At 42.0% G+C, this 17,964-nt stretch overlaps 1 protein-coding gene across 1 annotated transcript in view; it reads left to right on the forward strand.

The window, feature by feature from the left end:
• The window catches only part of EIF3H (eukaryotic translation initiation factor 3 subunit H), a 46,770-nt gene that overhangs the window by 27,328 nt on the left and 1,478 nt on the right, over positions 1-17,964 (forward strand). The window contains exons 4-7 of the mRNA XM_068130915.2: positions 1,380-1,479; positions 1,804-1,953; positions 2,827-2,947; positions 7,589-7,721. Coding sequence (XP_067987016.1) covers positions 1,380-1,479; positions 1,804-1,953; positions 2,827-2,947; positions 7,589-7,721 — 504 coding nt within the window. The remainder of the gene's footprint in view (positions 1-1,379; positions 1,480-1,803; positions 1,954-2,826; positions 2,948-7,588; positions 7,722-17,964) is intronic.

Genomic DNA, 17,964 nt, shown 5'->3' on the forward strand with positions numbered 1-17,964 from the left:
TGTCAAGGTCTGAAGAGAGTGAAGAGGCTGCATCCTGCCTATCTGAAGGATGAGAGATTTTACAGCAGATGGTGGAGTCATCAGCAAATGTATCGAGAGGATTTTCCAGCAAGGCAGAGACAGTTGATGAAGATCAGTAATAGGACTGGGTCCTGGACACTGCCTTGGGGCACTCCACCTTGACAGGGAGAGGAGATGAAAGGATTCAGTTGAGAGCAAATTGACAATTTAAAGCGGCTTATTTGTGCTTTTAGGTATTCCAGGCCTTTTTTTCCTTCTATGAAGCACAGGAGAGCTGAGATTTGTTCAAAAGTATTTTATAACTTCGGGGGTGGGTGGACAGTATTTATTTTCTTTCTCACTCGAATAATAGTACTGTACATGCAAAAATCGTTTTGTCACTGATACACCACTGGTATGCCACACAGTATGTCACAACCATCATTGTACATGGTGACAAATGAGCCCAAAATAGGCCTAAACACGGATCTTTTGTCAACCAAGTGTGAAGATGGGAAAAGAAGAGCATCCAAGTTGGAATTTGTGCTCATTAACTGGTTGCAAGCCAAAATGTGCGAAGTGAAGCCATCAGAGTTTGGTGTTTGACACAATGTGAGATGAATTGCCTTTTGCTCCGCATCCTATCTGGAGAAAACTGCACAGGAAGCACATGAAATTTCACGTGTGCGTGCGTGTTTCTTGTGTATTAAACTCGAGATACTTGTTCGAATTCAATGCACTTGAGTTCCCAGTTTGTTCAACTTACTTAAGTCACAAGCACCTTTTTCAAGAGTGTAAACATTGATTGCTAAAGTGTATTTAATATTTGTTGTAATCATGATTTTTAGTTTTTAACAGGAATGGAAATGTATTTGCATCACTGCAGGTTTTAATCCTGAAAATCTGCTCTTGTTGTTTGTCCAAACCAAAAGCGCAGCATATGTTTACAGTCTTTGACATCATCCGAAACCTTTTCTGTGGATATAAAAGATGAAAAAGATTAACTATGCCTGCGGTGAGAAGGGCAGACTCTGGCTTTGTGACTTTTGAGTTTTCTGTCTGATGGCATTTTTCATTTCCTTTCAATGAAGCATTGCGCCGGTCCCATACCACTAGCGCATGACTGGCAATGCTGGAAGGATGTGGGTGATGGGGGCAATTTTGGACGACCTTCTCTTTACAGCATTGTATGACATACATTCATTCTGGGCAGCCTCGATTTGCCACTGCCCTTTCAGAGAGCCGAATGGATTTTCACACACCGTTGGCTGGGTGTGTTCCTGTGCATGTCCATGATGGCAGCAAATATTTAAGATGCTTTTTGACACGGGTGTAAAGCTGCTCTCATTTTGTATTTTGTTGTTCTTATGGAATTTCAGACCCTGTAAAGACAGCACTTGGCTCGCTGTCTCTCAAAGCCTACCGGATAACACCAAAATTAATGGAGGTCTTCAAGGAGAGGGACTTTTCATTTGAAGGGTATGTGAAGTTGTGGGATATTAGTCTGGTGGCAAAATTAATTAACGTACCTCGACGGGGGCCTGAATGTTTGAGGCAGACAAGTATATTTTGACTTTAAGATGCCTGAGGCTTGCACAAAGCGTTGTAATTGCATCATCTCTCATAAATAATTGGTTATAAAGTAGGTCAAACTAATAGAACAAGATAAAAATGTTAATATTTTTGTATTCATCATCAAAGTAGATGTAGTATGTCCATCCAATGTGCTGCTAAATAAACATTTGTACACCTGCTCCACTGTGCTCCACACGAGGTGATAACTATTTGATGATGCGGATGCAGGATGAAGAAGGCCGCTGTAACTTATGAGCACCTGTTTGAAGAAGTACCCGTTGTATTGAAGAACTCGTATCTCACTAATGTTCTCCTGTGGGAGCTTGAAGCAAAGGCACCTGTCTCTGAAAAACAGGAACTACTCAGTTTAGCCAGCAGGTGAGTAAAGGCAGTGATTCAAGTATTTGCCTTCCAAACCTCCTTTTAACCTTTGTGTTTGGACTGGCGTACTTCACGCCATTTTTTTTAATGCCTCCGCTGCCAAAGTTACTGGACGCATTATATCTTAGGGTTGTTCGGCGGTCCGTGATAGGTTTTCTTTGCCGCGATTATAATGTAAAGATGAACCGATTAGATTATGGGGTCAAGAGGTCAATGGCCAGAGGTCCCGTTCGGTAAAAATATTTTACTGCGCTAATTTGTGAACCAGTGATGAGTTTTTTGACCAAACATGGTGTAATTATATATTGTGATGCAAAGATGACATGACACGATTTTGGCATCGAGGTCAAAGGCCAAAGGTCATGTCAGGTAAAAATGTGATACTTGAGAACAGCTGAAGGGATTTTAATTAAATTTGGTACAAGTATGTATAATGTTGTGCAGATGACCTGATTAGAATTTTGGGTCAGAGGTTGTGTTGGGTAAAGTCCTGTTACTCACGATAACTTGTGAACCAGCAATGGGATTTTGCCAAACGTGATATCAGTATATATTATCATGCAAAAATGAACTGTTTCGTTTTTTTCGCATCAAGAGGTCAAAGGTCAAAGGCCAGTGGTCATGTCAGGTAAAAAAAGTTTTTGAAGTAGGGATTTGAACTAAACTACATACATGTACCATGACACATATGTAAAAAAAAAAGAAGAAGATATTGATGCCAAATGCTCTTGAGGTTTTAGGCCAAAGTTGGAGTACGCAAAGATGGGTGGAGGCATATCGGTCGACGTCACTATGTCAAATTATATATAGTTTCGGATTGTTCTGATGCTGTTAGTATGTCAAACAAAAGGACCTTGTGTAATTTTTCAGCAATCATCTCGGCAAGAACCTGAAGCTCCTCATGGAGCGTGTGGATGAGCTAACTCAGGACATCACCAAGTACAACAACTGCATCAGGAATACTGCCAAGCAGCAGAACCAGAAGCAGCAGGTGTGTTGTCATTTTGTACTTTTATTCATCTGTTCCGTCTTTGCTTGACGTTGGCAATCATGACTATTTATGAAATTTCAACCAGCCTGCCAAATTGATCATCGATTACCTTATTGCAAAGAGAATATATATATATATATATATATATATATATATGTATGTATGTATGTATGTATGTATGTATGTATGTATGTATGTATGTATGTATGTATATATATATGAACCACCTTTAGAGGCCATTTTCCCCCGCAGAGCAGGGGTTGGCCTTTTTCGGGCACCGTGATCCCCTTTTTGAAGCAATGTTTTACGGCCGGATGCCCTTCCTGCCGCCAACCCTGTTAGTCGCCTCTTGCGACACACAGGGAATTACCAGTGAACTGGTACTCAATTTGCCGACCTCGGAAGGATGACAGGCTGAGTCAACACCCCTGGTGTTAATTCAGTGATCGACCGGGATTCGAACCCAGGATCCTGGGATCCCAAGCCAGCACCCTAACCGCTAAGCCAACACCAGGCTAAATATACATATACACGTACGGTCAGGCGTCGCTTAACGTCCGATCGCATATACGTCCGTGGCCCATAAAAATAATAAAATAATGTGGATAAAAAAAACAAACCGTTCAGACAACGGGACTTAGTGGACGTAAGTGGCCTTAGAGCGGGCGCGCTCATGCATGCATCACGTGTTCTTAAACAAAATAGATTGTGCTGCCAGGCATATGATGATCACCCGTGTAATGGATTTGTCGATCGATTTGTCGATAATCTAATCGATTGTCTCGATTACCCCCGCGTATCATGAGCGTTATTCCATTGTCTTTTCATTTGATTTTATTAAAATCAATCCACCCTAAAGTTAAACATGGATCCCAAACGCAGCGCAACCAGCCCTAGTGGTAGCAGCAGCAAGAAACAACGCAAGAGCATTGATTTGGAGGAGAAGCCGAAAATAATAAGACAGCGTGAGGGCCGCAAATCTGTGAATTATATCGCACGTGATGTCGGCATGTCGCACTCTACTATCACGACGATAATGAAAAACAAAAGATTCTTCAAGCGGTAAAAGGATCGGCTTCAATGAAGGCAACAAGATCGACCAAGTTTCGAGAGGGGCCGATATCGAATATGGAAAAGATGCTGATGACCTGGATTGAAGACCAGACTCAAAAGCGAGTCCCACTCAGAATGCTAACCATCACGGCCAAAGCAAAAAGTTTGTTTGAGATGTTGAAGCAACAAGCAGGAGCTGACTACGACAGAGTTTTCCGCAAGCTCTGGCTGGTTCAAGCGCTTCAACCACGCTCTGGAAAGTGTATAATTAAGTGAAAAAAAAAAAGAAGTTAAGTGGCCTCCATAATTATTAAATGGAAGAAGTTTGGAACAACCAGGACTCTTCCGAGAGCTGGCCGCCCGGCCAAACTAAGCAATCGGGGGAGAAGGGCCTTGGTAAGAGAGGTCACCAAGAATCCGAGGGTCATTCTGGCTGAGCTCCAGAGATCCTGTGTGGAGATGGGAGAAACTTCCAGAAGGACAACCATCAGTGGAACACTCCACCGATCTGGGCTTTATTGCAGAGTGGCCAGACGGAAGCCTCTCCTCAGTGAAAGACACATGAAAGCCCACTTGGAGTTTTCAAAAAAGCACCTAAAGGACTCTGACTGTGAGAAACAAGATTCTGTGGTCTGATGAAACAAAGATTGAACTGTTTGGCTTCCGTCTGGCCACTCTGCTATAAAGCCCAGATCGGTGGAGTGTTGCAGTGATGGTTGTCCTTCTGGAAGTTTCTCCCATCTCCACACAGGATCTCTGGAGCTCAGCCAGAGTGACCATCAGGTTCTTGGTCACCTCTGTTACCAAGCTCCTTCTCCCTCGATTGCTCAGTTTGGCCGGGCGGCCAGCTCCAGGAAGAGTCCTGGTTGTTACAAACTTATTCCATTTAGGAATTATGGAGGCCACTGAGCTCTTGGGAACCTTCAATGCAGCAGAGTTTTTTTTTTAGGCTTCCCCAGATCTGTGCCTCGACACAATCCTGTCTTTGAGCTCTGCAGGCAGTTCCTTCGACCTCATCGCTTAGTTTTTGCTCTGATATGCATTGTCAGTTGTGAGACCATATACAGACACGTGTGTGCCTTTCCAAATCATGTCCAATCAATTGAATTTTACCAAAGGCAGACTCCAATCAAGATGTAGAAACATCTCAAAGATGATCAAGAGAAATGGGAAGCACCTGAGCTAAATTTCAAGTGTTGTAGCAAAGGGTATGAATACTTATGTCAATGTGATATTTCAGTTTTTTATTTTTAATAAATTTGCAAAACTTTCTAAAATCACGTTTTCTCTTTGTCATTATGGGTTGGCGTTGCCTGGCGTAGCCTGGCGTAGGCGTAGCCTGGCTGGTTGGCGTAGCTTGGCGTTGGCTTAGCGGTTAGGGTGCCGGCTTGGGATCCTAGGATCCTGGGTTCGAATCCCGGTCGATCGCTGAATTAACGCCAGGGGGGTTGACTCAGCCTGTCATCCTTCCGAGGTCGGCAAATTGAGTACCAGCTTGCTGGGATGAATGATCACTGTGTGTACCCCGATTCAGAATAGGCACACTGTCTCCCTGCGCATCATAAGAGCATGACCAATGGTTGGCGTCAGGAAGGGCATCCGACCATAAAAACATTGCCTCAAACAGGGAACCATGATTGTCATGGGGCCCGCAAGGCTAACCCCCGCTTTAGCGGGGGAAAATGGCCTTAAAACGATCATTCATTCATTCATTATGGGGTATTGAGTGTAGATTGATGAGGGAAAAAATGCATTTAAACGATTTCAGCATAAGGCTGCAACATAATAAAATGTGAAAAAAGTGAAGGGGTCTGAATGCTTTCTGAATGCACTGTAAATGCACCTTGCTCTGTGGTATCTAAAGAGGGCAATTTAGGTCTGATCGGACAAACGTCAGTCGAGTTGTGGTGAAAATGCTAAAATGCTTACAATTGGGTTATGGCCTTAAAATTAGGTCATGGTCAAAAATTGTTTTTTTTTTGCATAGTTTTTGTTCCCATTATTGATGCAAAAGTTCATACCAAAGTTCCAGCCAGCTCCCCGAAATACACCTTGCAAATTTGGAGTGTAGGATGAAGAAACAAGACCAAACGTCCAACAGCAGCGTAGCCGGGCTTGTAAAATATTATAAACCGCAAACACATATGATTAGCTTTTTAAACGGTCACTAATTCTGTTTATAACATTAAAGAAATTTGGAGGAATCACGACATCCGTGAGGTAAGTATTACTTGCAGAACTGAGGGAAGATATACTGTGATCTCGATTATACCCCACAAGGGTTGGAGGTATGCTCGCTTGCCACGCCAGCTCTTCCTTAAGTGTTTTGAATGGAGTGTTCACTCGAATGCTTTAACCACTTGGCGATCTCTCCACAAGAAACTTGGTAAATGAACACACCCAATGTTCTTGAGACCCGATCATAGATCGACTAATTATATACCCCAACGAGGAATGACCCCTCCTGCAGCTCCCGTAGTGAGTGGGTGTAGGCCTTCTGGTAAATTAAAATGTTGTGACATTTTGACGTGACGAACACAAAACTGCCGCTCCTTTAATATGTAGATGATATATTTTAAATTCCAGTACGTTTGCGTTAACTACAACGGGATTAGTGTTACGATTAGATTTACTATAATATTAACGTTACGATATAAAATAATAAAATTACGATATTATTTCGAAAATGATGTTACCATTTAAAAAAACCGAGGCTAATTCCTTACTTTTATTCTCCGTTAATACTGCGGTTATTAATATTGGTGCTGAACACCGCTCATCATTGATCATGAACCATACACCGCTTCAATCCATTAACTTTGTATTCATGACATTGGGATTAAAGTGTTTTGGTTATATTTACTATATTATTATTACTATTACGAAAACTATACTCCTGAAACAATACACAACTGTATTAAGAAACCTGGGCTTAATTTGTCCGAAGATGAGGCGTAACGCCAAAGGCCAAAACGTACCGTATTGTTGGAAGAGCCGTAACGCCGATGCTTTTGATGTTTCATGGTCATTTTAACAATCCGTTTGTGTTTCACACTGAATGAAAAACGTAAAGGCAGAGCATGGCAATTGTGATATATGACAGATTCGATGATGTGTTCGGCATGAACGAAATATAAACCAACATGGTGGTGTGTGGAGAGTCGGCCGCCCCACCGCCGTAATGACATTAGACGTAATCACATCACCCTATCATGTGACCAGATCCTCAGCTCTGATACGTTTGAGGGGACATATACATACATACATACATACATACATACATACATACATGCATACATACACACACACATGCATACATACATACGGACAAACACTGTTCTAGACGGCTATGCCCGATGGGCTACGCCGTAAATAGAGATTCTAAACAGTGGTTTAGTATTCCTCGGGATCTACGAAACTCTGTGGTACCATTAAAAATTGGGGGCACGAATTGTAGAAACAAAAACCGACAACAGCAATAAGCTTAATAAACTTTATTTAGGAGATGTTCTTTGCACTTAATTGTTTTAGATGCTCAAACAGTTGCACTGCACTGTACATGCCGTTATTCCATTTGCTGTCATGCAGTACCTACATCGCAGACAACAGGAGAACAAGTCACGGGAGGAGAGGGGTGAGGCCCTTCTGCCAGAAGAAGACGCGACGAAGCTTTTTAAGCCACCACTGCCCCCTCCACGACTTGATACACTTCTCATCGCTGGTAAGTTGCTGTCACCTTTTAATTTCCACTTTTCTCCCTACTACTAGCTCCTTCGGTTTTCATTATGAATTTTGGATAAAGCAATGCCTCCATTATCTCTCATAAAATAAATAAAAGTGTGTCATCATTAAAACATCATGAACTTCTCAGGAGTTTGTTCTCTTTTGATGCACTGCTTTAAAGAGCCGGTCGGCTGAGGTTCGTTTACACTTACTGAAGTGGCTAAGGGAGCTCAGTGGCTAAGAGGGAACACGTCGGCTGTTGTCTGGGTTTGCTGATCATTGTGATCGTGTCAACAGCTTTAACTAGAGAGGCGTCTGTGTGGAGGAGAGTTTGGGAATTTGGAGAAGCAAAATTCCCGAAAGTGCATCCACGCAGCAGTTTTTCCTCCCTGTAAATGTCAAACTTTATGCAACGTTGTCATTCCCTCTCACTGCAAAAATCCGAATGCAACTTTTTTGAAGGGATCTAGCTCTGGTGTCTCGCTGTTCTGACCCTCAGCCAGTTCAATGCAGAGTGTATACTAGATCAGCACTCAGTAGAGTGTATTCCTCTGCCCGGCTGAACAGTTTACGTTCTGTATCCCACTGATAGGCCAGATCTGTATCCGGAACTGAACCAAAATCAAATTTGCTTGATCTTATCACCTACCCAACTTATTCACCTTGTTTTGTCATAGCTCATGCACATCTTTTTGAGATATGCTATATATCGCTTTTGGTCCCATATCTCAATGGTGAAGAATCACTTTTCAAATAAAAAAAATATTTTATCGTATTCGGATTCAGATCTTCACCAAAATCGAATTAATTTGGCCTTGTCGCACATCCAATCTGTCCACCAAGTTTTGTCTGGATCCGTGCATAAATTTTTGAGATATCCTGCTCAGTCAGACAAAAATAAACAAGCAGGGGTGAAAACATATCCTCCGTCCACCTTCTGTGGTGGAGGTAATGATGCTTTAGACATGGCCATTGGACTGGCATTTCATCTGCAGGTGCTTTTTTTATAAACACGTAAAAATAAAATAAAATCACTCATAATAGGCAGTGTCCGTCCGTCCGTCTCCTCCATAACCCCAAAACCATGAAACCTTGCGGCCCCAAACTTTGCATGCATACACCTGGACCTCCAAAAGATTGCAAGGATGAAAACTGGGTGTTTGGGTGTGTTATCACATCGTTTTTGAAGATTATTAACGAGGTGCTCATAAGAAAAAAACCTGATGTGGTGGTTGACCAATATGGCGGCGCACCATCTTGGTCAGCCCACTGCACCTCGCTGGGTTCATAAGCCGCCATTTTGTTTCAGCCTATTCAAACGTGCCTTGCCGTGGAAGCACGATCGATTATCATTACATAATTTTTGAATCGTATCACCAAATCTGGATTCGGATATGATTGGATGCTGTGGACTAAATAATCTCCAAATACGGAGTGAAATCTGACAAAATTTACCATTTCTAGCGATTTCAGAACTAAGTGTATATATGCATTTCTTTAAGCGAGGCTGGGATTCTCATTCTGGTTTGTTTTTTTAATTTATTTATTTATTTATTTATAACGTTATCAGGTAAAACACATCTCGCTTTGCGAGATCAGTGCCGGTGATAGATATACGGTGGTATATACAGACTTGGCATTTAATATGGAATTTTTTTTTTTTCTTGACGGGTTTACTTTCTGAACTCAGTATATCAATCTGGTGAGTTTCTTTTACCCTTCGGTGATGTCTTTGTTGAAAGAACCATGTCACTGATTGTCTTTCGCAGCAAGAAGTCAATAACAGGATTATATCACAGGTGGCGTGACAAAATGTAAGGACAGGTACATTTGACAATTGGCTTCACAATCGGGTATATAAGGGTTCTGTATTAGTGGGAAACAACTGCTGCACATCTGCAAAAGTTATTGCCGCTTCCTCTGGAGATGGTCCGTCAACTTGACAATGCTGTTTGTCATGGAGTGGTGGCTTTACGAAATTCTGGCATGAAACAGCGTGCTATTGCTCGGCAGTATGGCATCACTCAAGGTCAGGTGTCAAAGATCCTGAAACGAAATGCTCAGAGGGGTGTCCCTACTCCAATACCGAGGCCAGGACGTCCATGCAGAACCACAAGGAGAGATGATCGCCAGCTGCACCGGTTAGTCTGCAATGGCCGTACCAAGTCAGCTAATCGGCTTAGGGCTGAGTGGCAGCAACTGACAAATGTGCCTGCATCCAGAAGGCTAGTCAACCAACGACTGGTTCAAGCAGGCTATCGTGCCAGGCGTCCCCTGAGAAAGCCACGCCTGACCAGACAACACAGCCAGCGCCGATTGCAGTGGGCCAGAGAGCACCGTCAATGGCAGCCAGGACACTGGAATCACGTGACCTTCAGTGACGAGTCTAGATTTCTGGTCTATCGTCAAGATGGCCGCGTCCGAGTGTGCAGACAAGTGCATGAAGCCCACAACGAAGATTGTATAGTGCCAAGAGTCCAAGCTGGAGGTGGTGGGGTGACCGTTTGGGCTGCTTTTCATGCAGGGGCAAAACTGACCTGGTTGTTCTGAATGGAAACCTGAACCAGTTCAAGCACAGGGCAATTCTGGAAGAAACATTACTTCCATTTGTTTGTGCAGCCTTTCGAGGAAACTTTGTCTTCCAAGATGACAATGCATGGCCTCATCGTGCTCGCATGATCCAACACTTTCTTGCTGACCGTGGTGTAGAGCATATGGAGTGGCCTGCCATGTGCCCGGATATGAATCCGATCGAGAACTTGTGGGCAGAATTAACGCGTCAAATGGAGAACTCGGACCAGCAGCCCACCTCTGTGCGTGAATTGCAGCAGACTATTGTCACTGCATGGAAAGCGATTCCTGTCCAAACCTTGGCAAATCTCATGAACAGCATGCCTCGACGTGTACGTGCTCTCCTGAATGCTCGTGTGGGTTACACGAAGTACTGAACTGTAATTTTACTGTCTGTAATCCCAGTCATAATTTAGCTTTTGTTTTTGTTGAAATTTTTTTTGGCTAATGTGCAAAATAGATATACTTCTGGAAAACGTACAGAAGTTTAACACAGTACTGTCCGTGAATTGAGTTCAATATCGGTTTACATCACTTTCAAGGATCAATTTATTTGCTTCGAAATGTCAAATGTGGTTTTTTGTTTCTTTTAAAGGTCACATTAACAAAATGTAGAATAATTTCAACATAATTCCAATGAACTTTTGGTTCCAAGTCATCTTGAAAAGTAAGTTCACCCCCACAAAATAAATATTCCATATTAAATGCCAAGTCTGTATATATAGATAGATGGATAGATAGATATAGTCGGCGTTTGAGAAAACAATCCCGTAAACTGTCAATCGCTGAAATGGTCATGTTGATATAATGTTTGATGACATGGATGCAGTCCATGAGCCAGGTCCAAAAATTTTGAAGTTGAGTATCAAGTTTGGGGACTAATTCCCACTATGATTTTTAGTTACACCAATGTCTGACGTCCATGAAAATGAGTGATGGACATTTCAAATGAGTAGCTTAATGCCATTTCCGACGCCATCTTTAAAAATGGCTGCCATTTTCAAGGAATATTCATGTAATTCAAAACTATTGCTGCATGGTAAATTCTGATGGTCAAATCTTAATTTGTACTTATCAAATGTTATTCACTTTATAATTTGGAACATGTCAATACTTATTTTAACCATTTTTATACATGTTTGCCAAGAATATTGCTTAAAAATGCTTGGAAAATGCCAAAATTTGTTTTTTTTAAACTAGTCACTCCCAGAAGTTGTCTAAATAAGTTGGTTAAACCAAATTGGGGCAGATAGATCGAGATTTTCAGTAAAGGTAATGATTACAGACATGAGAATATTAGTCATAATTACCGTAGCCTCCGCGTTTTTGGTGAAAATCGATTTATTTTGTTTGTATGCGGCCAAATTCTAAAACAAAATTATGGGTTTGGGGAAATAAAAATAGGCATAACGTTTGAACCACACAAGATAGGCCAACATATTACGACTCATAATGTGTGTCTTGAAGCCCTCTACGCATTGCATTAATTAATATGTAAATTGGATCAGTAATTAGGTCACCAGGGGTCGCAAGGTCACGAAATCCAGGCACTACTGAAAATGAGTACATCGTCCAGCAAAAATTTACTTTAAAAATCGGTTACACGCATTTTCACAATTCTGATGCCTAGATAAGACCCTTTCACCTATTGGTATGTGTTAAACCCATGTTAACAAGTTTACATACAATGAAGTATTAATTGATGTGTGGGGCATGCGAAACTGGAAATATGCCCTCCAGTACGTTGTGCTTTGCTCTCTACCCAAAACAGCTTGTGCAACGTCTATGAAATTGTAGGGAAATAGAAAAAGTTCTATGTTCTACTCAATGGCTATGTTTAGTCCTCTTCAAACCTAACCTCCATGGCATGCTGAATGAAATCTGAAAATGGTTTAGCCTATCGGTATCAATGTGACATACGAAGAGCTTGGTTTCAAAATGAAATAAATGCCAAATTTAACATTTTGGATTTTTTGTTGTCAAAAGATTGTCAAAGTGATCAAACTTTCCCTGGGCTTTTTCGTCCCAAAGTGCCATAAATCCTGGGTTTCTTGGCAATAATAACATGTATATTATACATTTCCCTTTGACTTTTGACCTTTTCTGCCATTTTTCTTAAAACCTCGAAAATGGATTTATCTCGTTTTGGAGCCAAACTCTTCATATATACACTGATAAAAATTCGTTTACAAGTTTTTGACGTTAATCCTCTTCGTTATCACAATCACTGTCGCAATCATCTGAGTCCTGTTCAATATCAGCACCATCATCGTAATCATCGTCTTCTTGTGCCATGTTGGTGCAACTCTGCAGTTTACATGCAGCAGTGCACTTTAGACCATTAATTATGCAAGAACAGTCAAACTGGCGGCAACTCCGTGCGCACTTGCATGAGATGAGACGAGACTAAGAACGACATCTGGAGCCGGCAAGCCAGTCATCCACTGAATTATTAGTTCTCCTTCACTGTTTAATTCCCAGCCATGGCCTTCTGATGGCTTGGGGATGTCTGGAAAGCATTCTAGGCTTCGCCTCCAGATAGCAGCTTGGTAATTTGCACAAAGTGTGCGCTGCAGCAGTGTGTCTGCGCATGGTGGAAGCTGTCCAGATTCGACGTCACCCTTTCTTGCACAGAACATATTATAGCGCAGATCATTTACACCACATATCTTTGTGTTTTTAGAGTAAAGAAGACATGTGAACTCTTGGATTTGGTTGAAAACCTTGTGTCAGGTTCCACGATGCTCCAAGAGCTCCACGATGCACAATTTTTCCATACTGGGTGGGATGCTTCCAAGCTATTTCAGTTGTCTTAGCAAACAGAGCTTGATCGAGTACCATTGCAATGTTCTCAAGATGGAGTGAAGACATGATCTTTAAAGCATTGGAGAGAATCTCCTGCGCTGTTGCCATTTCTGTTGCGGGTGCATTTATAGAGGGCAGATAGCCTACAACATCTTCCATCACCTCCACATGACCCCTTGTCATGATGTTAAAACCTGTCCATGAGCTGACTTTCTGATGAAGTGGGTCGAGCAAACGCGTCAACACCCACAAGTGGTTTCTCCTCTGTGCTTTAGAAGCTGCATCTTCAAGAGTTCCAGACAAATCAGCTGTTTGTACTGCTGGCGGACCTTTTATTTTCCCGACACTATACACTGGTAGCAGTTTATCCGATGATTGAATGGATCGTTTCTTCTCTTGTTTATCAACAACAGATGTTTTCTGTGCGGGCATACACGAAAATGATTTTCGTTGGACAATGATTCCATTGACTATGTGATGTTCCACCTCCACTCAGGGATTCTTCTAACCTGTCAATGTTGTCAAATGCTAATACTGTCGGGACAGAGTGGTGCACATCTGAAGGAAGAGAAACATCATCGCTGTTAACACTTGCTATTTTGTCAATACAGATGCTGTGTCAATCTCTTCCAGAGCTGTGTATGAACACCCATGTCCGAGTCTATTCAAGATTTTGATCAACTCAACATTACCAGTTCGTGTTTTGATAGCCCATGGAAGCAAGACATGTTTTGATGTTTTCACTGTGCCAACACTTACTGCAGTGATGACATCCTGTGCCATCGACCATGTTAGTCTATTTATGTGAGCAGAGCCATTCTCACTTCCACCAAGTAAGATTCTCAAAAATCTCTGTAGAGTCGGTGGAACTTTCACATAATCTGGAGTGAGGTCTGCTGGCTGAGGAGGCCAATTGTCATTGAAGGGAGCGGCTTTAATTTCATCTCGCAGTGACATGGCTGCTTGGACAATTATGTTGTCATTACTGGCTTTTTCAAATGTTTCCAGCTTTGATTTCACGTGGATCAACTCAGCAGCTAACATCGTTTTGGTTAGGTTATCAGGCATTAGGTAAACGTGACGGTTCTCTGTGAAGAAAGTCAGTGAATCGCAGAACTGCATCTCTATACTGCGCCGGATATTTTTCTTGGTGGAATTGGTAATCTCACTTATGCCTGCAGACGCCATTGATGACACAAGCTTGGCTGTGATATCGAGCAGTGGAATAATCCTTGGATTTGAAAATAAATTGTTCCGGATGTATTCAAACACAGTTTTTAGTGATGCTTTCTCAACCTTTTGATATTGAATGTAGTCTTCTTCACTCGGTTCTGGAGTCTGCAGTTGCTCTCTTCTCTCTGGACGCGTGTAATCTCGGTAGCACGATTTATGGTAATGAGCCTCGGCTGCAACTATATCTCTTGCAGTCACGGCCAACACTCTGTCGTCATTACGGTTGATTGCAGCTTCCCTCACGGTTTTGTCTGACCGCAGCTCAACAGCTGGATTAAGAGCCTCTCTCGACCGTGTTCCCTTGATATACTTTGACACCCGCAGACAAAAGATGCATTTCTTTTCATACACTCTCTCGTTAGATGACTGCTCATCTCTGGAAGATCGTTTGGGCGCAGTATCGGGCACATTTGCCAAAGAACTGTTGGATTGCTCTTGAAACTTAGCTAATGACTTTTTGTGTGTAAAGTCACTTTTTGTGTGTAAAGTCTGACCTGCAAGCCCTGTGATAGTATATTGGAACATGCGGAAGTTCAGCTGGGCTCTCTTCAGCAAGCTGAAGAATGGGTTTAAAATTTCGTATGGTCGCTGCATTGCAAAGTGTCTGCCATGAGTCGTTGTCATTTGGCTTGCTCAACTCATGCAGGGCTGATTTCTTGCTGCAAATGATACATGTTCCTGTCCCATGCTCCAGCTTTCTCCGTTTAACCATTACTTCCGATTGAGACATTTCAAAATTGTTTATAAACAATGTATATATAGGTGGAATGGCACTTTTGGGCAGAAGATCTAATCGTCATCCATGCAATCTGAAATGAGAAAATGATGGGGGAAAATTACCATACTTGTATATGCAGTTGAAATGTGAATCTAGCTAAACAAATCTGAAAATCAATATCTTTTTCCTTCAGCTGAAAATAATACCAATATAAATATAAAATATTGTGTCCTCAATACATTTCTAGCAAAACATGTAGCCCTCGAAATCAACCAGGATTGATAAAGACAAAGGCAGCAGGAAGTTGGGGTGTGAAGAGAATGACAGAGATCTGTAATCTGGTGGTGAAAGAAGGCCGCATTCCAGTGGATTGGGAACTGAGTACCCTCGTCCCTCTATACAAGGGGAAAGGTGACCCTCTGGAGTGTGGCTCGTACCGAGCGATAAAGTTATTGGAGCATGGAATGAAGGTATTGGAAAGGGTGTTGGAGAGGAGGATAAGGAAGAAAGTGAAGATCGACGAAATGCAGTTTGGATTTATGCCAGGAAGAGGAACGACAGATGCGCTTTTCATTGTGAGGCAGTTGCAGGAGAAGTACATGGAGAAGAGGAAGAAGTTGTTTTTTGGGTTTGTTGATCTGGAGAAAGCATTCGATAGGGTTCCACGCAAAGTATTGACATGGGCATTGAGGAAGTTAGGAGTGGAGGAATGGTTGATCAGAGTAGTGATGGCAATGTACAAAAGAGCGCGCACAGCTGTAAGGACGAAGGACGGGAACAGTGGTGAGTTTGAGGTGAAGGTGGGAGTGCATCAGGGGTCGGTACTAAGTCCACTACTATTTGTAGCTGTGATGGAGGTGCTGGCTCAGAACGTAAAGGAGGGTTTACCGTGGGAGTTGTTGTATGCAGATGATCTGGTGTTGATTGCGGAAAGTATGGATGGACTGAAGGAAAAGATTAACAAGTGGAAGGAATGTATGGAGACAAAAGGTCTGAAGGTGAATATCGGAAAGACGAAGGTGATGGCAAGTGGTAAAGCATGTGGTGAGGTGGAAAGAACTGGGAAGTGGCCGTGTGCTGTGTGCAGGAAGGGTGTCGGAGTGAACTCCATTCAATGTACAATGTGCGCTGAGTGGGTTCATCAAAAATGTAGTGGTCTGAGAGGGTCATTTACCAGTGTGGCAGCTACATTCAAATGTAAGGTGTGCACAGAGGGAGCTGCAGATGGAGGAAATGTTGAGTTGGATCTTGGAGACGGCATGAAGCTGGAAGGTGTGAAAACATTTTGCTACCTCGGAGACATGCTGAATGGAGAAGGTGGATCAGACTCGGCAACGGTTGCTCGAGTGAGATGTGCATGGAAGAAGTTTCGGGAACTGAGTGGCGTGCTGATGAGGAGGAGAATGTCGCTGAAGCTGAAGGGAAAGGTGTATGCTGCATGTGTGAGAAGTGTTATGATTTATGGGAGCGAGACATGGGTAATGAACGTAGAGCAGCAACGAAGGCTGGAAAGGGTGGAAATGCGAATGGTTCGATGGATGTGCGGAGTATCGTTGAGAGAGAGGAAGACAAATGATGAATTGCGAAAGATGATGGGAATATTGCCTGTGATTGATGCTGTGAAGAGGAACAGGCTGAGATGGTTTGGTCATGTGTTGAGGAAGGATGAAAGTGACTGGTTGAGAAGAGTGATGGAAATTGATGTAGAAGGAAGTAGAGGACGGGGAAGACCGAGAAAGACTTGGCTAAAGATGGTGGAAGAAGAAATGCGGGCAAGGGGGTTAACAAGGAGAGATGCAGAAAATAGGGCAAAATGGAGAAGATTGTCATGGGGACCGCAAGGCTAACCCCCGCTCTAGCAGGGAAAATGGCCTTAAAATGCATGTTGTAGACGATTTTAATACTACAAGAACAAAGAAAGAGTACATACAGTAATTTCAATAGAAACTACGACATAATCAAAGCATAATAAAACCAATGCAAAACTACACACAGATTGCCCACAAAGAAGAGTAGTTTCTCATCCAACAGGTGTAAGGGTCTGATCTTTGAAGAATAGAAGGACAAAACTGTGAAAATGTGTGTAACCGATTTTTAAATTTAATTTTTGCTGGATGATGTACTCATTTTCAGTTGTGCCTGAATTTCGTGACCTTGTGACCCCTGGTGACCTAATTACTGATCCAATTTACATATTAATTAATGCAATGCGTAGAGGGCTTCAAGACACACATTATGAATGGTAATATGTTGGCCTATCTTGTGTGGTTCAAACGTTATGCCTATTTTTATTTCCCCTACACCATAATTTTGTTTTAGAATTTGGGCACACAAACAAAAAACTAGGTTTTTCACCAAAAACGCGGAGGCTACGGTAGTTATGACTAATATTCTCATGTCGGTAATCATTACCTTTACTGAAAATCTCAATCTATCTGTCCCAATTTGGTTTAACCAACTTTTATAGACAACTTCTGCGAGTGACTTGTTTAAAAATAACAAATTTAGGCATTTTTCCAAGCATTTTTAAGCAAAATACTTGGCAAACATGTATAAAAATGGTTAAAATGAGTATTGACATGCTCCAAATTATAAAGTGAACAACATTTGATAAGTACAAATTAAGATTTGACCATCAGAATTTACCATGCAGCCATAGTTTTGAATTACATGAATATTCCTTGAAAATGGCAGGCATTTTTAAATATGGCGTCGGAAATGGCATTAAGCTACTCATTTGAAATGTCCATCACTCATTTTCATAGACGTCATACATGTGTGTAACTAAAAATCATAGTGGGAATTAGTCCGCCAAAATTTTGTCTGGCTCATGGACTAATGGTTGCCTTCATGGCATTGTTGGTTCGGCTAAGATTTTTTTTTTTTTTTTTTAAATATACCTTGTCAGGTAAAA

The sequence above is a fragment of the Myxine glutinosa genome, chromosome 11 (genome assembly GCF_964187855.1).
Source record: "Myxine glutinosa chromosome 11, kmMyxGlut1.1, whole genome shotgun sequence".
Taxonomy (NCBI): domain Eukaryota; kingdom Metazoa; phylum Chordata; class Myxini; order Myxiniformes; family Myxinidae; genus Myxine; species Myxine glutinosa.